This window comes from Pygocentrus nattereri, chromosome 30 (assembly GCF_015220715.1).
Source record: "Pygocentrus nattereri isolate fPygNat1 chromosome 30, fPygNat1.pri, whole genome shotgun sequence".
In the NCBI taxonomy this organism is placed as follows: Eukaryota; Metazoa; Chordata; class Actinopteri; order Characiformes; family Serrasalmidae; genus Pygocentrus; species Pygocentrus nattereri.
Window position 1 is genome coordinate 1,330,110 of NC_051240.1, and position 20,741 is coordinate 1,350,850.

The following is a 20,741-nucleotide window of genomic DNA, read 5'->3' on the forward strand; positions in this document are numbered from 1 at the left end:
ACCAAAAATGCAGTATGTGGTAAAATGGTTAACCATGCTTTGAAGTCCCAGATAACCTGCTGGATACAGACACTATCCACATTACAATAACCATAAAATACTAGTGTCTTTTGTTTTGAAGCAGTTTGCTTTTCAGACTTTCATGCACATTTTAGTTTAGACTGGTTAACTGCACTGCAGTGGATGATTCAGATTCTTTTAAACAGTTTCAAATCCAAAAACACATAATTGTGAAAGTGCTCTGTCTTGTTAATGGTCAAAACATTGTATATTGTAAGAGTTCATTCAGTTTCTTAAGCTTGACCTAAATTTTGTCTGAGATTGCAATATATTCAAAACATGATTCTGAATATTACTGACCAGCCCAACTCGGGAAGCAGGAGGCACGTTCATTACCCTTTCACGCAACGCACGAGATCCCAACCCTGCACTAGTGCACTCGCCGCAGCTCAGGAGGGGCTTGTTAATTAGCTGCCAAGTTGAATCGGGGATGCTGGGAGCAGGAAAAACACGAAAATGTGCATGGCAGGAGTTGCTCCACAACTAAGGCTGGGAATCATCGGTGTAACCATTTTGTGAGGTAGCATTTCATGAACGGGTTCCCAGTCCTGGTGACCCTTCATGAGTTGAATATGGTATGCTAAATGACAAAACACAAAAATGGTGTGGGATCCCCAGTTTTAGAGGCTGTAAACGCATCTGGCTCCTCTCACCACTACTGTGAACAATCCTGTGAACAAATCAGTAAAATTCCCATTTAAAACTCAATGGCCAAAAAGTTGGTATAGTGTGTAAAATATTAATAGAACCAGACAGCAATGATCGTTCTGTCTGACCCGACTGAAAACATTACAAAAATATTCAATGTTTTACTGTATGAACTTTTGTAAATATATGCCTATATTAAATTTGTAACACATTCCAAGGCGTGGTTTTCCCGTGTTTCATCACCTTTTCTTTTAACAGCACTTCATATTTGTTTTGCGAACTGAAGACAAAGTGATCCAGTTTTGAAAGTGGGATTTTTTGCCCTTCTGCTATACAAGTCTTGCATTTTGAGCTTAATTATATGCCACACTTCTTCAGTGGGAGATACTTCTGGGCTGCAGACAGGCTAATAATTAATTCGTAATAATTAATCTCCAAGGCCAGCACAACGAAGAACAATGCAAATTCATGATGTACGTATGTCTTTTTCACTTTCTCTGGCTTGGGTGGGTGGAGAGAGAAATGTGGGGTTACATTTTTGAACTGTGTAACAGATGCAAATACTTTTATCTATTTCTATCAAACTTATTTTAAAGCAGTATCATTCATCCAGTGGAATTATCCGCCTTTTCACCTAATCTTATTGTTTAACGTGTGCATCGAACAGGGCAATATGAATTTTCATGACTCTTAGTTCCTTTCCGTTCCTTTCCATGTAGCTGATGAAGCAACTGAGTGTATAAGAGCCCGGAAATTATATTTATTGACTATGTATCAAGTACCCGTATAAACGTGATCGCTATACAGTACACAGAGATATTAGTAGAAAAAGATATGACATTATTTAACTTAACACATAAAACAGACAGTAACACATTTCTTGCAGTAACAACACACAACATCTGCACTGCTGAATAAGGAATAGCTTAGGAGTTACAATTACTGTGTACTTTTCTGTGATCCTTTGACATTTGCTTTCTCTTCTGTCTTCAGATGCCTGTAATATATACAAATATGTGGTGGTATGATGACGAGTACAGTTGCACATCATTATATTGAAGACTGGGGAGTGTCCAGGTTTGTCAGTGTGTAGAAGGGAAAATACGAGCTTCCACATCCATTCCAAACATCACTGAATATACAAGACTGACAGCCTTGCAGATTCATTAATCAATTGGCAAAATGACAGTACAGTAAACCAAGTAAGAGGGTACAGTAGAGCTTCCAGAGGTTCACAGCCGAGACGTTCTCACAGCATTAGTGTAGTTCTGCTTCACAGGCCTGTAACAGTTCGGCTCAGGAGGCAACACCCAACAAGAATCCGCCAGCAAACCCACTGGACAGCACGATGTTCCTCTTGACAAACTCTGTAGCCTGAAAAACATGAAGAAGAGACATTTTTATGGGCACTTTGACCAAAAAGAGAAACGTAACCACTGCTTCATCTGTTGCTGACTTGCCTCCATCAGTGGTGCCACATTTCCAGGTTTTAAGATGAAGAAACAACCCCTTCGGATGAGGCATCTTGGAGGTGGGAGGAACTCATGAAAAACTACAACTGCTTTGGGGCTAATGCATAAGGGTATGCTGCATGGGTAGCTGGTCTTACTGCTAGGAATCTAAATATCACATCTGTGGCTGTTCTAATAGCCAGGATTTCTGCAGTGAAGTCAGAAAAAGTTCAAAGTGGAAATGCCAACAGTCTGAAAATGAATCAATCTGGTCCAACTCTAACAAATACAGCCTGAAACGACACATTTCTCTGCCACTAGCATTAAAGGAAGTGATGTTTACCAGGTCACTGGCACATTCAGGTCTCGTGCAATATATCCATCGCTCTCTGAGCAGAATATGCCACTCACATAATCGACTGTTAAAGGACGCAGTGTTCAAATGATCAATGTATTACAGGTTTGTGTGATGTGTAAAATGACATTACTCCTTTTGGCTCGCAGCTTTAAAGCGATAATTAGGCTATAGGACTATGGCTAGCTAGTAGTGTAACTGTAGAATATGTCTGTCTGGAGTGGAATAAGCCAGTACTGCTCCCAACACTGTTTTATTTAAAGAATACCTAACAGCCGAGCAAAAAATGCCAGTGAATTAAATACAGTGGAATATGTCACTGCTGTGTGGAATACGCTGCTGCCAAAACATGCCAATAACTTAAACACAGTGACTGAACAGAAGATCAGTGACTGAAATATAGCGTCATACGGCAGTTAGCGAAACACAGTGACTGAAATATAGCGTCATACGGCAGTTAGTGAAACACAGTGACTGAAATATAGCGTCATACGACAGTTAGCGAAACACAGTGACTGAAATATAGCGTCATACGGCAGTTAGCGAAACACAGTGACTGAAATATAGCGTCATATGGCAGTTAGCGAAACACAGTGACTGAAATATAGCGTCATACGGCAGTTAGCGAAACACAGTGACTGAAATATAGCGTCATACGGCAGTTAGCGAAACACAGTGACTGAAATATAGCGTCATACGGCAGTTAGCGAAACACCGTGACTGAAATATAGCGTCATACGGCAGTTAGCGAAACGCAGTGACTGAAATATAGCGTCATACGGCAGTTAGCGAAACGCAGTGACTGAAATATAGCGTCATACGGCAGTTAGCGAAGCGCAGTGACTGAAATATAGCGTCACACGGCAGTTAGCGAAACGCAGTGACTGAAATATAGCGTCACACGGCAGATAACGAAACACAGTGACTGAAATATAGCGTCATACGGCAGTTAGGGAAACACAGTGACTGAAATATAGCGTCATACGGCAGTTAGGGAAACACAGTGACTGAAATATAGCGTCATACGGCAGTTAGTGAAACACCGTGACTGAAATATAGCGTCATACGGCAGTTAGTGAAACACAGTGACTGAAATATAGCGTCATACGGCAGTTAGTGAAACACAGTGACTGAAATATAGCGTCATACGGCAGTTAGCGAAACACAGTGACTGAAATATAGCGTCATACGGCAGTTAGCGAAACGCAGTGACTGAAATATAGCGTCACACGGCAGTTAGCGAAACACAGTGACTGAAATATAGCGTCATACGGCAGTTAGCGAAACACAGTGACTGAAATATAGCGTCATACGACAGTTAGTGAAACACAGTGACTGAAATATAGCGTCATACGGCAGTTAGGGAAACACAGTGACTGAAATATAGCGTCATACGGCAGTTAGTGAAACACCGTGACTGAAATATAGCGTCATACGGCAGTTAGCGAAACACAGTGACTGAAATATAGCGTCATACGGCAGTTAGCGAAACACAGTGACTGAAATATAGCGTCATACGGCAGTTAGCGAAACACCGTGACTGAAATATAGCGTCATACGGCAGTTAGCGAAACACAGTGACTGAAATATAGCGTCATACGGCAGTTAGCGAAACGCAGTGACTGAAATATAGCGTCACACGGCAGTTAGCGAAACACAGTGACTGAAATATAGCGTCATACGGCAGTTAGCGAAACACAGTGACTGAAATATAGCGTCATACGACAGTTAGTGAAACACAGTGACTGAAATATAGCGTCATACGGCAGTTAGGGAAACACAGTGACTGAAATATAGCGTCATACGGCAGTTAGTGAAACACCGTGACTGAAATATAGCGTCATACGGCAGTTAGTGAAACACAGTGACTGAAATATAGCGTCATACGGCAGTTAGCGAAACACAGTGACTGAAATATAGCGTCATACGGCAGTTAGCGAAACACCGTGACTGAAATATAGCGTCATACGGCAGTTAGCGAAACACAGTGACTGAAATATAGCGTCATACGGCAGTTAGTGAAACACAGTGACTGAAATATAGCGTCATACGGCAGTTAGTGAAACACAGTGACTGAAATATAGCGTCATACGACAGTTAGTGAAACACAGTGACTGAAATATAGCGTCATACGACAGTTAGCGAAACACAGTGACTGAAATATAGCGTCATACGGCAGTTAGCGAAACACAGTGACTGAAATATAGCGTCATACGGCAGTTAGCGAAACACAGTGACTGAAATATAGCGTCATACGGCAGTTAGCGAAACACAGTGACTGAAATATAGCGTCATACGGCAGTTAGCGAAACGCAGTGACTGAAATATAGCGTCATACGGCAGTTAGCGAAACGCAGTGACTGAAATATAGCATCACACGGCAGTTAGCGAAACGCAGTGACTGAAATATAGCGTCACACGGCAGATAACGAAACACAGTGACTGAAATATAGCGTCATACGGCAGTTAGTGAAACACCGTGACTGAAATATAGCGTCATACGGCAGTTAGTGAAACACAGTGACTGAAATATAGCGTCATACGGCAGTTAGTGAAACACAGTGACTGAAATATAGCGTCATACGACAGTTAGTGAAACACAGTGACTGAAATATAGCGTCATACGGCAGTTAGTGAAACGCAGTGACTGAAATATAGCGTCATACGGCAGTTAGCGAAACGCAGTGACTGAAATATAGCGTCATACGGCAGTTAGTGAAACACAGTGACTGAAATATAGCGTCATACGGCAGTTAGTGAAACACAGTGACTGAAATATAGCGTCATACGGCAGTTAGCGAAACACAGTGACTGAAATATAGCGTCATACGGCAGTTAGCGAAACGCAGTGACTGAAATATAGCGTCACACGGCAGTTAGCGAAACACAGTGACTGAAATATAGCGTCATACGGCAGTTAGCGAAACACAGTGACTGAAATATAGCGTCATACGACAGTTAGTGAAACACAGTGACTGAAATATAGCGTCATACGGCAGTTAGGGAAACACAGTGACTGAAATATAGCGTCATACGGCAGTTAGTGAAACACCGTGACTGAAATATAGCGTCATACGGCAGTTAGCGAAACACAGTGACTGAAATATAGCGTCATACGGCAGTTAGCGAAACACAGTGACTGAAATATAGCGTCATACGGCAGTTAGCGAAACACCGTGACTGAAATATAGCGTCATACGGCAGTTAGCGAAACACAGTGACTGAAATATAGCGTCATACGGCAGTTAGCGAAACGCAGTGACTGAAATATAGCGTCACACGGCAGTTAGCGAAACACAGTGACTGAAATATAGCGTCATACGGCAGTTAGCGAAACACAGTGACTGAAATATAGCGTCATACGACAGTTAGTGAAACACAGTGACTGAAATATAGCGTCATACGGCAGTTAGGGAAACACAGTGACTGAAATATAGCGTCATACGGCAGTTAGTGAAACACCGTGACTGAAATATAGCGTCATACGGCAGTTAGTGAAACACAGTGACTGAAATATAGCGTCATACGGCAGTTAGCGAAACACCGTGACTGAAATATAGCGTCATACGGCAGTTAGCGAAACACCGTGACTGAAATATAGCGTCATACGGCAGTTAGCGAAACACAGTGACTGAAATATAGCGTCATACGGCAGTTAGTGAAACACAGTGACTGAAATATAGCGTCATACGGCAGTTAGTGAAACACAGTGACTGAAATATAGCGTCATACGACAGTTAGTGAAACACAGTGACTGAAATATAGCGTCATACGACAGTTAGCGAAACACAGTGACTGAAATATAGCGTCATACGGCAGTTAGCGAAACACAGTGACTGAAATATAGCGTCATACGGCAGTTAGCGAAACACAGTGACTGAAATATAGCGTCATACGGCAGTTAGCGAAACGCAGTGACTGAAATATAGCGTCATACGGCAGTTAGCGAAACGCAGTGACTGAAATATAGCATCACACGGCAGTTAGCGAAACGCAGTGACTGAAATATAGCGTCACACGGCAGATAACGAAACACAGTGACTGAAATATAGCGTCATACGGCAGTTAGGGAAACACCGTGACTGAAATATAGCGTCATACGGCAGTTAGTGAAACACAGTGACTGAAATATAGCGTCATACGGCAGTTAGTGAAACACAGTGACTGAAATATAGCGTCATACGGCAGTTAGCGAAACACAGTGACTGAAATATAGCGTCATACGGCAGTTAGCGAAACACCGTGACTGAAATATAGCGTCATACGGCAGTTAGTGAAACACAGTGACTGAAATATAGCGTCATACGGCAGTTAGTGAAACACAGTGACTGAAATATAGCGTCATACGACAGTTAGTGAAACACAGTGACTGAAATATAGCGTCATACGGCAGTTAGTGAAACGCAGTGACTGAAATATAGCGTCATACGGCAGTTAGCGAAACGCAGTGACTGAAATATAGCGTCATACGGCAGTTAGCGAAACACAGTGACTGAAATATAGCGTCACACGGCAGTTAGCGAAACACAGTGACTGAAATATAGCGTCATACGGCAGTTAGCGAAACACAGTGACTGAAATATAGCGTCATACGGCAGTTAGCGAAACACAGTGACTGAAATATAGCGTCATACGACAGTTAGTGAAACACAGTGACTGAAATATAGCGTCATACGACAGTTAGCGAAACACAGTGACTGAAATATAGCGTCATACGACAGTTAGCGAAACACAGTGACTGAAATATAGCGTCATACGGCAGTTAGTGAAACACAGTGACTGAAATATAGCGTCATACGACAGTTAGTGAAACACAGTGACTGAAATATAGCGTCATACGACAGTTAGTGAAACACAGTGACTGAAATATAGCGTCATACGGCAGTTAGCGAAACACAGTGACTGAAATATAGCGTCATATGGCAGTTAGTGAAACGCAGTGACTGAAATATAGCGTCATACGGCAGTTAGCGAAACACAGTGACTGAAATATAGCGTCATACGACAGTTAGTGAAACACAGTGACTGAAATATAGCGTCATATGGCAGTTAGTGAAACACAGTGAATGGAATATGTCAGCAAAGATTGAATGCCACTGTCTGAGTGGAGTATACCTACCTTGATGTCTTGATATACCACCTCATGTCACCCTGTGTTGCGGCAGAGCGACGTGATGTTTGTAGGGACTGAAGATTAGTGAATTAATTAAACAGTTAAAGACAAAGTCGACCGTGTTTGATCACAATGAAAGAGGATTAAGTAGACCTGTAGTCGTGAACTCGCCGCTGATGGTTTTTGTGGAACTTGTTTGAGTTTTGTAGACATACCTTTGCACTTCACCACATTTTTTAAAAATGAATTTTAGTCAATCCTGTAATTCAGCAGTTCTGGTTGTGAGAATGAGAAGCAAAAATAAGAGTTCAGACCAGCAGTGCAATAAAATACAAGTCCAGATTTTTAATTCCTATGTGAGTCTGGGTGCTTTGCCAATAACGTAAAACAGTTTTTAATTTGTACCCTACAGTTTTGAGGAGCTTCTCCATCAGGGATGGGGGAGCAGCTAACTAAGCAGCGCTACTTTTTTCAGTTAGCTACAAATTTTAGTAGCTGTAGTGCTTACAATTTTTAGTGTAGCTACAGGCTTCAGTCAATGAACCACAGAGCGCGGTTGTTCACCGGGCTGGCGGCGACTGAGCCGCTCGACAGCTCGAGCAGACGTGCACGCGCTCGCCCCACGCGCTGACCACCCCTTACTAGCAGGCTTCACTCAGGGGTCGCAGCCGAAATGTTAAGAAGAGCCGTTTTGTCCTTTCAGCAATAATGAAACCACCTCGGGAGGCCCGACGTGTTCTGTCCGTTTTACCGTCCTGGCTGTACGTCTGTCTCAGTTTGTGCTGATATACAGGCTGAACATATAAACCCAAACCCAGACTCACTCTGCTCTGCTTTAAGCTTCAGCTCAGCTGTAGCCGCTTTTCTCACATCTCAGGAAACTTCTCCGCCGCTTTCTTGTAAAAGGTCTCTCAATGTTCGACTTTTTGCGAGGTTGAGGTCGCTTCTCGTTCTCCAGCTTCTCGTTCTAATTGTCCCGTTCCACCTTAAATGATGTCTGAGGCGCCAGATATTCCTGCTGTGCCATTTAAGGTGGAGCGGGAGAATTCGAAAGAGAAGCAGGAGTAAGAGAAGCTGACTTCATATTCGCGAGTTGCTGCAGATTAAACGTGAAACCAGTGATTATAAATGTAAATTCATGTTAAGTCCAGTTTTCTGCATTGTTCTGTGAGTCTGTGCGTCAGTCTTAAAGGTTGGTGAATTAGCAGTTATTCATTAACTCCAAAAATCTAGTTCTGGTGTGGATTATTCAGGCCTGATTCTCACCTCAAACAGAGTCAGAGTCAATGATGAGGATTTTGAGGTTAAAGTGTTGCTGAAGTTTAATAAAAACTCTGAATGTGAATGTTTGTACACACACACCGATCAGGCATAACATTATGAGGACCACCTTGTTTCTACACTCACTGTCCACTTTATCAGCTCCACTTACTGTAGAGCTGGTCTTTGTAGTTCTACACTTACAGACTGTAGTCCGTCTGTTTCTCTGATACTCTGTTACACCCAAATACTCCCTGCTCTGTGAGGGTCCATGGGGGTCCTGACCAGTGAAGAACAGGATAAAAGGTGCCTAACAAAGTATCAGAGAAGCAGATGGACTACAGTCTGTAACTGTAGAACTACAGAGAGCAGCTATACAGTAAGTGGAGCTGATAAAGTGGACAATGAGTGTAGAAATAAGGAGGTGGTCATGATGTTATTATCTTGCTGAAATGTTTAAATTGGGGCAGTTTTATTTCAACAGTAGACAAAACTTTTCACAAAATTCTCCGGTTTCTATTCAGTTATTACTGTTGATTTTTGTTAGGAAAAACCTGGAATGCTTGATTTTTCCTTTAGTCTTAATCTGTGTTGGATGTCACGCCTTTGGGTGTGTAAGTTTGATTGCTGGTTACACTTTTTGGTGATCTTTTTATATATTTGCAGATTTTTAATTGTGTGTTTCTGGCACATCATTAAATGCAGTGTCTTGTTCACACGGTCAGTTGGGCTTGTTTGGTGTTTCAGGTGGAGATTCACAAACATTCTGACAATCGCGCTTTAAAAGTAGCTGAAAAGGAGCCGCTGCTCTTTCTGGAAAAGAGCTCAACTGTAGCTACCTACACATTTTGGGAAAGCAGCTACAAAGTAGCTAACTACTCATTTTTCAGTAGCTATCCCAACCCTGTTCTCCATGAAACGTTAAAATAAAACCAAAAAAGGAGTGAATTTATATTCGATGGTGTTATGAATATGGATCACAGTTACAATGAAATAATACTCAATACATTTGAGTTTAGGGTTTATTGTTATAAGCCATGTAAACTAAAGCTTTTTCATCTCATGCATGTTTTTATAGGATTTTTTTCATGACTACAGAAAACAAATACCAAGTGAACATTGTGAATCTGGTCTATGCAGTTAGCATATGAAAAACCCTGACAGAGTGAAAAGCTTTAAAGGACAGCAATGAGATTAATATAAAAAAACACAGTAATTTGTGGTATATTATTCCATGTCATAGGTAAATGTCGTATCTTGTTTAAAAACATTACCTCTCAGCAAGGAGTTACAAGAAAACAGTTAAGACAGGCAGTTAAACGCAAATACAAAGAAAGCAGTGATTTGCAAATCCTGTTTGGCCAATATTCAATCAGTATGAAGACATTTCATTTTAATGTTACCCAGTAAACTTTATTGTTGGGACTGAATGCACTAATTATTGTAGTTTTTCCCAATCATGCCTGATACGCACATTTCAGCTACTCAGTCCCACGCAACCATCATCATATATTACTCTTCATGATGCGCTATGTGGTCTTAAAGGGAGACACATCTGGTCTGCAGGTAGACTAGTGTAGCACCTGCACTTTCTTTCTATGAAGCCATGCTCTCGTATCTCTGCAGAATGGGCTTAGCACTGTCTTGATGGCACAAGCAGGGATGTACCGACAAAACCTAGATGTTTCCCAGACAGCACCATGTTTCTCCTAAATATGTACAGTATCTCACAAAAGTGAGTGCACCCCTCACATTTCTACAAATATTTTATCTTTTCATGGGACGACACTATAGAAATGAAACTTGGATACAGCTTAAAGTGGTCAGTGTGCAGCTTGTATAGCAGTGCAGATTTACTGTCCTCTGAAAAGAACTCAACACAGCCTTTAATGTCTTAATAGCTGGCAACACAAGTGAGTCCACCTAACAGTGAACACGTCCAAATAGTACCCAACTGTGTCTTTCCTCTGTGGTGTCATGCGACTTGTTAAGAGTTACAAGGTTCCAGGTGTGAATGGGGAGCAGGGCTGTTAAATTTGGTATGTTGGGTACAATTCGCTCATACTGGCCACTGGCAACTTTCTGGGGATGTGAGAAATAGGATTGTTGCTCTCCACAAAGACGCCTATAAGAAGATTGCTAACACCCTGAAACTGAGCTATAGCACGATGGCCAGCGTCATACAGCAGTTTTCCAGGACAGGTTCCACTCCGAACACGCCTTGCTAGGTCGACCAAAGAAGTTGAGTCCACGTGTTCAGCATCATATCCAGAGGTTGGCTTCAAAAAATAGACGCACGAGTGCTGCCAGCATTGCTGCAGAGGTTGAAGAAGAGGGAGATCAGCCTGTCAGTGCTCAGACCACACACCACAGAATGCATCACCTCGGTTTGCATGGACGTCGTCCTTTAAGGAAGCCTCTTCTGAAGCTGATGCACAAGAAAGCGCGGAAACAGTTTGCTGAAGACAAGCAATCCAAGAACATGGATTACTGGAACCAAGTCCTGTGGTCTGACAAGACCAAGATAAACTTGTTTGGCTCAGATTGTGTCCAGCATGTGTGGCGGCGCCCTGGTAAAGAGTACCAAGACAACTGTCTTGCCTTCAGTCAAGCATGGTGGGGGTAGCATCATGGTCTGGAGCTGCATGAGTGCTGCCGGCTCTGGGGAGCTGCGGTTCATTGAGGGAAACATTCTGTGACATTCTGCAGCAGAGCATGATCCCCTCCCTTCGGAAACTGCACCGCATGGCAGATTTCCAACTCGATAACGACCCCAAACACACGTCCAAGATCACAACTGCCTTGCTGAAGGGTAAAGGTGATGGACTGGCCAAGTATGTCTCCAGACCTAAACCCAATCGAGCAGCTGTGGGGCGTCCTCAAGAGGAAGGAGGAGTAGCGCAAGGTGTCTAACATCCACCAGCTCCGTGATGTCATTCCAATAGCAATCTGTGCAGCTCTGGTGAATTCCATGCCCAAGAGGATTCAGGCAGTGCTGGATAGCAATGATGATCACAAAAAATATTGACACTTTGAGCACAATTTGGACACGTTCACTGTGAGGTGGACGGTGAGTTGTGTTGCCAGCTATTTAGACATTAATGGCTGTGTGTTGTTCTTTTCAGAGGACAGTAAATCTGCACTGCCTTACAAGCTGCACACTGACCACTTTAAGTTATAAACAAGTTTCATTTCTATAGTGTCGTCCCATGAAAAGATATAATAATATATTTTCAGATATGTGAGGGGTGCACTCACTTTCGTGAGATGCTGTATGTACCCCTCAGCATCATTGGTGCATTCACAGATGTTGCTCATAATAATCAGAATACTATAATAAGAATAATAATGTAATATTTTCCAGCGACCCTGACGGAGAAGCGGCTTAGAAAATGGATGGATAGATGGATGTAATATTTTTTATTTACACAGCACTTTTCAAGCCAGAGGCAGCTCAAAGTGCTTTACAGACAGGTGATAAAACATAGCTACAAGAAATAAAAGAAATCATTAGTATTTATTTAGAATCATAAGAAAATGAAAAAGCTCAAATTAGAAGACAAATACCATGAGACACAGAGTTTTAATTAAATCCTGAGTTAAACAGATGCTTATTAAAAGCGCGCACTGAGCTTGACTGTCTAATAAATGGTGGAATTGAGTTCCACAGTTTAGAAGCATAATAACAAAGAGACCTCCCCATGATCGCTTACCAAACCTCAACATTTCCACCATAGTTCTGTTCAACATTTGGTGTAGCTACGTGACAAAGATTGTAGAATAGAATCAACTTGGAATGAGATGGATATTTTAGTTTTTAATAAAGATGTACATATTCATAATTACAGTATACATTTGTTGATGGGTAATACCTAAAACTGAAAATTTCCATCAAAGATCCGTTTCAAATGTCTTGTGGAAACTTGACTGACACTGTTGAATAGAATCCAATTGAAATCAAAGATGCGCCATAATTCCTACATTGGACTAACTAGCATATTCCACTCAGCAGTGGCACATTCTGTAAAGTTTGTATTAGACTGGCACTGGCATATTCCACCCCAAACAGACATATCTACTAAGCAGCATTCTCCACTTAAGCCCAACTATCGGCTTAAAGCTGCAAACCAAAAGGAGTTAATTATGTTTAACAATCCACTATAAATCAGATGTTTGTGTAATGTCATTTTACACATCACACAAACCTGTAATACATTGATAATTTGAACAATGTATGAGAAAGTCAAATATGTTCCTCTGAGAGGGTGGCATATTCTGCTCAAAGAGTGGCATATATTGCACGAGACCGGGAAGTGTCAGTGGCACTTTAAACATCATTTCCTTTCATGCCAGTGGGAGAAAAACATTAACATGCCAGTCCTCTGAATGCTGATACCCCTTTTCCTTCTGTGGTATAGTGAAGCATTTGAGCCTAATAGCCTACTTTTAGGTGATTTTATTCTGAAATCTTAAAATAGCTTCAGATCAGTATTGGATCAGCTTTTAATGCTGGTGTTGGTAAAGACAAAAGTGGTATTATGCCATCTGTCATTAAAAAAAACAGTGAAAGGTGAAAAGAGAGGAAGCAGACTTCAGAACTTATGGTTGTTTGGATGGACAAATGCACTGTAAGTCAGAACACCTGTGTAATTTAGGACCAAAACACGTTTGTTGTTTCACCAACAGAGGGTGCTCTTATTGACGGTGTGGTATTCCATGCCAGAGGCTGGAAATTTACATTCATCCGAAAAGCTGTTTTATATAAATCTAAATGTAAAATACTTTTGAAACACCCAGTGTCTAAAATGCTCTATCCATAAGTGAAAAGCACTTTCATACCAAAACAGACTGAGCCAACTGCTGCTGTAGCTTTTAGAAACTATGATGAACCTTAAGCAGTGACGAGTATCAAGACTGCACTTCTTGCTTTTTATCATTTGTTTCAAATGCAAAAAACATGACAAACATGACCGGCGTGAAAAGAATGGAGTAAACAACAGTAACTTTACATCCTCTTCTAGTTTCAAGCACAAATATGGCATTAACTGAAAGAAATGTCCTGTTTATTTCAGAGTTGCTGCACAAAATCAAATTCAATGTTTCGTAAAATTATTAAGTAAACAGTGACATTTCTATATTGATGTGTATTGTATTCAGATTGACTGAGAATCAAATATACAGATATGCTTTGATGTACATGCATAATTCACACCCTTGAAAAAAATAGAGGTCCAAGGTAATTGTTATACACAGAAACGCAAGAATTCAAAGAACCAAGTGAATGCTAAAATTCTTTACATGATTAAATGGTTCTTCTCTGTGATTGAAAACCTGTTATATATGGTTCTTTTAAAAACGGTTCTACATAGTCAAATTTTTTCTTCTATTGTTATGAGTCATGAAACCTTTTTCACTCCAGTCTTTAAGTAGAATGTTAGAACTTAAAATCTCTAGTAGTAATGAAGACATTTACAGACATTTTGTGAGGTTTGTATAAAATTGATTTTAAGATTTTCTAAAACATTTGTTCCAAAGACTCATTAGAACCCTCTTCCATCCAATGAGCCATGCATGAGAAATAATTAGTACCAAATCACACCATGCTTTTTTTTTTTTTTATTACTGGCAATAACTGCGACACTCAATGGTTAATGAACTTATATGAACTTAATTGCAGGTACGACACATTTTTGGCAAAAAGGCTGATTAATGTGAAATATCAAGAAACGCGCCTTACCCCCTCAATGAAGGTGTTTATTTCAGGGACTGCTTTGTTGGCCTTCTTATTCAAATGTCGCTTGGCTTTGTTTACATCTTTCTCCACTTTCTTCCAGTCAACTTGCACATAGCCACTATGATTTGCAATCTGTACAAGAGCGATGATCTTTTAGAATACATGTTGCAAACTTCAGCATAGACTAACTCTATGCACCTATACAGTTGTGGACAAAAATCAGAACCCACCTTTCATTTATTTAGTATCGGAAACTTTTACATTTAGCTGCAGTCATAGTAATTTAATTTTTTTGTGTTTTCTGATTATTTTTTTTTACTTGATGGTGGAAAATTAATAAATGAAAGGCCTTTCTAATTATCAATTAAATAAATGAAAAACAGGGTCTGACTGCACAGTACTTTAGATACACAATCTGATATGAATATGAACTGGCAGGTATTCTGGTGCTTTGTACCTGCAATAAGAGAAACCCTCCACCTACTGCAGTAGCAGCTATTTTCCCCACCCTCTGAAAAAGATATCCAGCACACCTGAGAATGAGAACCAAAAGAATGACAAAGGTTTAATTAGTAACACTGAAATATTATTATTAATTACTATTTGCCCCAGTTACAACCTGTGATAAACCTCAAGAGGTGATGTTGGTTATCACATAATTGTAAACATATACACATTTACACATTACATACTATATGATATTTTACATAATACCTTAGAATATTTGTTATATACACTATATGTCCAAAGGTTTGTAGATGCCTGCTAAAGTTTCCTAAGTTAGGATACTAAAATGTTTGTCCCCTTTTGCTTCTGGGAGGGCTGCAAAAACTAAATATTAAAACATCATATGAGGTCCTGGGTTCAACGAGGCAACGAGGCACGCTTATGGGGCAGTCATGGGCTGGAGCTTAGGGAACCAGCCTCGTGACCGGAAGGTCGCCGGTTCGATCCCAAGAGCCAACAACACATGACAGGTGTCCTTGAGCAAGACACCTAACCCCCAACTGCTCCCCGGGCGCTGCGGATTGGGCTGCCCACCTCTACAGGCAAGTGTGCTCACTGCCCCCTAGTGTGTGTGTGTTTACTAGTGTGTATGTGGTGTTTCACTGTACGGACGGGTTAATTGCGGAGGTGAAATTTCCCCATTGTGGGACTAATAAGGGTCACTTAATCTATCTTAATCTGATTAATTGTTGCAAGGATTTGATTGCATTCAGCCCTGAGAGCATTATTCAGGATAGGTACTCTCATTGGATAATTAGTCCTGGATCACAAATGCCACTCCAACTCATTCCAGAGGTATTGGGTGGAGCTCTATCACACTAGAAAATGCAGTTCCACTGCTCCATAGCCCAAAGCTGGGGGGCTTTACATAGTGTCCCATTCTAGTTGCAATGCTATGGACATTATATAAGCTTTGTACATGCAATTGAGTGCTTGTGTCAGCAGTGGGTGAACCCTTCAAATCAGAATAGGTTTCTGGATATTCTTGGGTATGTTGTATACAACAAATATATGCTTACCATGAAGAATGAGTAGCCTAACTATTCGTTTCAATACAGGGGTGTCCAGTCTTATCCACAAAGGGTGTGTGGCTGTTTATTCCAACAAAGTAGATCACCTGATCAGCAGTTTGAAGACTGAACTCAAATGATTAAACGAGTGGAATCAGGTGTGCTACAGCTTGTTTTGAGTGAAAACCTGCAGGCACACCGGTCCTCTGAGGATATGTTTCGACACCCCTGTTTCAATGGAAAATGGACCTTCACGTCACATTTTAAATCAATAAAATGTCATCATGCAGTAGTTACAGCTATTGAGCTTTCAATGGGAGCACTGCAAATCGCTCAGGGACGTACCAGCCAGTGACCCCACCCATCATGATCTGAGTGGCCACAGAGTACTTCTCTGCAATAGGGCCAGAGTTGCTCCCAAAAACTCTGCTCCACCACTGGTGACTGTGCGCGTACTCTGTCAAGTCCACAACCTCATAGGCCTCACCTTCACTGTCTGCATCCCCCTGGGCTTGGAGTGGAAAAAGAGGACAAATCAGTCAACATGTCATCACAGCATCTTTGCTGTGCTTTAAGACACAAAATAACTGCACAAGCAAAACAAACTGATCAAATCGGTGCGTAGTCCCACAGAGTCAGGTGAAACCTACACCGCACATAATGTAGAGCAACGCTGCCCAGATTGCAGCTTCAGGCCAAAGTTGGCCTACCAGTAAGCTACCCTGAACTCACCCCTTCACCCAACGAGAGAACAATCACATTTTTATATCATTTATATCTTCTTCTATTCTTAGCTTCCTCAAAACAGCTTTGTCTTTTAGTAATAAATACAACATGTTATGTTATGTTGTTAAATTAAACCTCTCTTTTTGTCCCTCTATCCACCACAGACATCTGGCCCCTCATCGTCAGTGCTTCAAACATTCCTCTAAAAGAAAAGCATCCAGACAGTTCAGTTTACACATAAGTGGTAACGTTAAGGGACCAAGATATTTGTTATAGTTGTGCTGAAGCTAAGCCATTTGGAAAAACAATACGCTCACTATACACAAAACCCAAAACATACTGCAACTTCTGGTGTCCACTGACCGTTAACTTGGCTTTTTAAAGGAGTATTTTTGGGCTATTCCTTCTCCCTAGTAACCTTTAGCAGAGGTGGACGAAGTACACAAATCACGTACTGGAGTTAAAGTAGAGACACCCAAGGTAAATACTACTCCAGTAAAAGTAGAAGTCCTTCCTCTGGACCTCAACTTGAGTAAAAGTACTAAAGTATTTCCCTTCAAATGTACTTAAGTATAAAGTAAAAGTACTAAAAGAGTAATTCTGGCTCTGATGTCCTGTTATCATTTTTATAACCAGACTGGCTTCATGAACTCATTTCAGGTGAAAGTCCTCCAGCGTCTCTCTTGGTAAACCAGTCTTTTAATAGAACGTCATTAATTAGTGACGCTGACGTCTATTAAAATGATCAGAAGCACAAAACACTGAAGGTAAACAGTTTCCATCAGGGAGAACCGAGTGGCTCTGAAATCACTTTTTACACACAAGCAAAGTTTCGGTTTCAGATTTATTTACAACTTAGTTCCAAGTTTAAGTTGAATAAAAACTGGCTTTAAACTCAGGATCACAGATGAGCTCCTTTACTATGTTGATCTGTAGGCGTCTGTTCATAAACATAAACCAGCCCAAACTCATTTACTATAAAATGAAATGGTGTTTGTAGAAATTCAGAAAAAAAGAAACGACTGGATGTGTGGACATATTTCTATACTGTGGTCAGGGTTTGTCACTATTTACACAAAGTTGGGTTAGTTCATCATTTAGGTGACGCATGTATGAAACCAAAAGGAACGACAGATTTCTCAAATGCAGTGGAGGAAAAAGTCGGATATTAGACTAAATGTAGTGGAGTGAAAGTAAAAAGTCGCCCAGAATGGAAAAACTAGAGTAAAGTACAGATAGACAAAAAAACTACTAAAGTACAGAAACGAATTACATTTACTCAGTTACTGTCCACCACTGCTCTTTAGCTAGTTAGCTCGTTCGCTTGGCAAAACCCCTCCGTCTTTACAGGACAGACGTGTCGGGAAGCCAGACCTCTCCGGTCTTCAGCTGCTCAGCTGTAGAAACCGCAGGCAGCCGAGCGGCGCTCCCGGCCGGCGAGAGGAGCGGCGCTCCCGGCCGTGTTTACAAACGCGCTGCCTAGCTTTAGCAGCTAACCTCGGCTCATACCAGTGGTTAGCCGCAGGGCAGTAGACAGAGGGAACACCAGCAACACAAAACCCGACAGACTTGTGACTGTAGAATAAACGACGGAGCTCTTAATAGTGTTAAAATATGGCTACGGGCGGACTGAAACAGGAACGGGCCGAGCTCGGCCGCGTTTAGCTCGCACTAACCTTCTCGGTGTTGTTCCGCCATTTTGGGTAACGTTGTATTGGTTACATCATCTTCGTGTCAGATGAGGTTGACAGCTGTGGACACACACACACACACACTACTGTGTGATGCTTTGCCACGTCAAGGTTTCAAACATTAAGTTTGGCCCGGGTTGTAAACAAAACACATAAAACGCTGCGCGCGATTTTCTCTCTGCCGAGTGAGCGAAGCAAGATGAACGCAGGCCGTTGGTTTAAATCGCTGTCACGCCGGCAGAGCCGCGGGACGCGGCGAGACCCCGCTGGCTGACAGCACACCAGCTCCGAGCGCGCTGCGAGGAAGGCCGGAATACGGGGCACAGGCGGCGCCCGGACGGCGTCTGTTTCCTTTAAACGGCGTTTTTGGAAGTTTTAAATCGGAATTTACTCTCCCAGTAATGAAGACGCGCCATACACAGCGCGGCCCCGGCTGCGGTAGCTGTTTATTATTAACGCATTAAACTGTAATATTTATGTTTAGCGCTTTTTTTCTTAAACGGAGTTGGACTTTTTGTTTTAATCCTAAACCTTTCCCGCTTACCGAAACCACTCCACTGCTGTTTTAGAGAACTGTCCACTTATCAAACACGTGGACTGTGGACATACAGAAACGGGGCTGTCGATTCAAAGACCATTTTGGGGAAAATTAATCTGAGGATTGGTCCACAATTTTTTAGGACAAGGCAAGTCACGTGCTCGGCTTCTCGCGTGCTATTGGCTGTGGGACGCAGAGAGGGCGTGTCCAGTGCGACGGCGTGGGTTCGCCCGTGTGACACAATTACAACAACTTTAATCTGGTGGCAGACCGAAGTTTGAACTTATTTTAAAGACTGACCGCTGCAGTCTGTGCATGACTAGCCGCTCGTGCACAAACGTCTGTTTTCTGCATTTCCCGCGTTGTTGTAAAAATGTGAGAAGAGGGCCGGGCGGAGGATAACTCGTCTCCAGGAGGATTTATAGCTCAATTTCGCCATATTAGGAAAAAGTTTCTAAAACCGCGTTGATTTTGTGTCGCTTTTTGAGCTGCTGGAACTCGCCCTTCGCTCCCTCGGTGCGATTCCATGCAATCGTGCCGAGTGTCGCTCGCCGTCGCTGCCTGCGCTGCTGCTCGAAGCCTCGGCGCTGCTGGTGATGAGGAAAAGAAAATGGCGGCGGGAAAAGCGAGTGAAACCGAGGAGGACTTTCCTAGGCTGACAGCGCAGGAGAGGGACAGTTTGGCTGGAATCGACAGGTCAGAAACGCCGTCTGAAAGGCACCCGAAGTCACTGTGGTTGGCTTTGGCATTTTATTCTGCGTTTAGCTGTCCAAAAAGCCTCAAACGACATCAATTGATACCGAGCCTTCTGTGTTGTCTTCTCGCTTGCAGCTCACTGTTTGGATTTCTGAGGCTTCATGAAGATGGCGCCAGAACGAAGGCCTTGCTGTTAAAGGTAACGTTAGCTAGCGGGTTGTGTCTAATGAGCAGCCTCAGCCGGTCCTTCCTCCAGCTCGCCGCGCACCCTGCGTGCAGGCAGGGGTGTAGTTTTGCACATTAGCTCTGGATGTGGCCGTTTCGCCCAGCGCGGTCTCCGCCGCTGCGGTAGGGGAACTTTATTCGACGTGCGCACCGCCGAGCGCGTTAGCGACCTGCGGCTACGCAGCGTCCTTCTTCCCAGAGCAGGCTACACGGCTAGGCTAGCTAGCTAGCCCAGAAGCCCCGTTCTCTAATAAACCTAAAAATGACCCCTCGCACCTTGTGCGTGCTTCAGGTACTAAGCCCCCCGCTGCCCCGGCGACGGGTTTAGTTCAGTTTTTAAGCTCATTGCTCGTCCGCGTTTGCGAACTTGTAGGAACGGGCGAACTGGCTAGCCTAGCGAGGCTACCTCCGTCTACCGGACCGTTACCAGTGCACTGCTAGTTAGCTGGCGAGCTAGTAAAGCTAACTAGCGTTGTCTGGCGGTGTGCTGGCGCTTCCCCTGGACCCTTCGGGTGGGTTTGGTCGGAGTGCAGCCTGAGCCCATTTTCCACAGCCGTGGCTGCTAATGGGGCAGTTTAGAAACCTTAAACTGATCTGCTGTTCTGGGCACGGACATTTCGCTATTATTGACCTCCACGGAATATCAGTGGTCCGGCCCGTGTCCGTTGGCCGGCGTTGACGATGTGATCGCCGCGGTTCATGTTTCTATGCGTGGCCCAGTTGCCAG

The 20,741-nt window shown here is 42.6% G+C and overlaps 2 protein-coding genes across 4 annotated transcripts in view; one reads left to right on the forward strand and one right to left on the reverse strand.

Annotated features, from left to right (window-relative positions):
* Positions 1–1,448: 1,448 nt before the first annotated feature.
* LOC108436447 (FUN14 domain-containing protein 1-like) lies at positions 1,449–19,529 on the reverse strand. 2 transcript variants are annotated; one of them, XM_037536522.1, is made up of 6 exons: positions 19,394–19,529; positions 18,541–18,615; positions 16,484–16,649; positions 15,079–15,154; positions 14,625–14,753; positions 1,449–2,082 (listed from the first exon to the last, which is right to left on the reverse strand). In XM_037536522.1, the coding sequence occupies exons 2-6, from the start codon at positions 18,560–18,562 to the stop codon at positions 2,005–2,007; spliced, it is 471 nt and encodes a 156-aa protein (XP_037392419.1). In that variant the 5' UTR covers positions 18,563–18,615; positions 19,394–19,529; the 3' UTR covers positions 1,449–2,004. The 2 variants fall into 2 exon arrangements, with proteins under 2 accessions (XP_037392419.1, XP_037392418.1); XM_037536521.1 differs by lacking the exon at positions 19,394–19,529 and adding an exon at positions 19,100–19,188.
* Positions 19,530–19,586: 57 nt separating this feature from the next.
* Positions 19,587–20,741, forward strand: part of kdm6al (lysine (K)-specific demethylase 6A, like) — a 59,230-nt gene continuing 58,075 nt past the window's right edge. For both annotated transcript variants that reach the window (XM_017712945.2, XM_017712946.2), the window contains exons 1-2: positions 19,587–19,789; positions 19,925–19,988. In XM_017712945.2, coding sequence (XP_017568434.1) covers positions 19,620–19,789; positions 19,925–19,988 — 234 coding nt within the window. In that variant the 5' untranslated portion in view covers positions 19,587–19,619. The remainder of the gene's footprint in view (positions 19,790–19,924; positions 19,989–20,741) is intronic.

Coding starts and splice junctions, on each gene's coding strand:
- LOC108436447 (XM_037536522.1), bottom strand. CDS start 18,562: ATGGCGGAACAACACCGAGAAG. Junction 14,754..15,078: donor GAGGGTTTCTCTTATTGCAG/GTACAAAGCACC, acceptor GCTCTTGTACAG/ATTGCAAATCATAGTGGCTA. Junction 2,083..14,624: donor TAAACACCTTCATTGAGGGG/GTAAGGCGCGTT, acceptor CATGTTTTTCAG/GCTACAGAGTTTGTCAAGAG.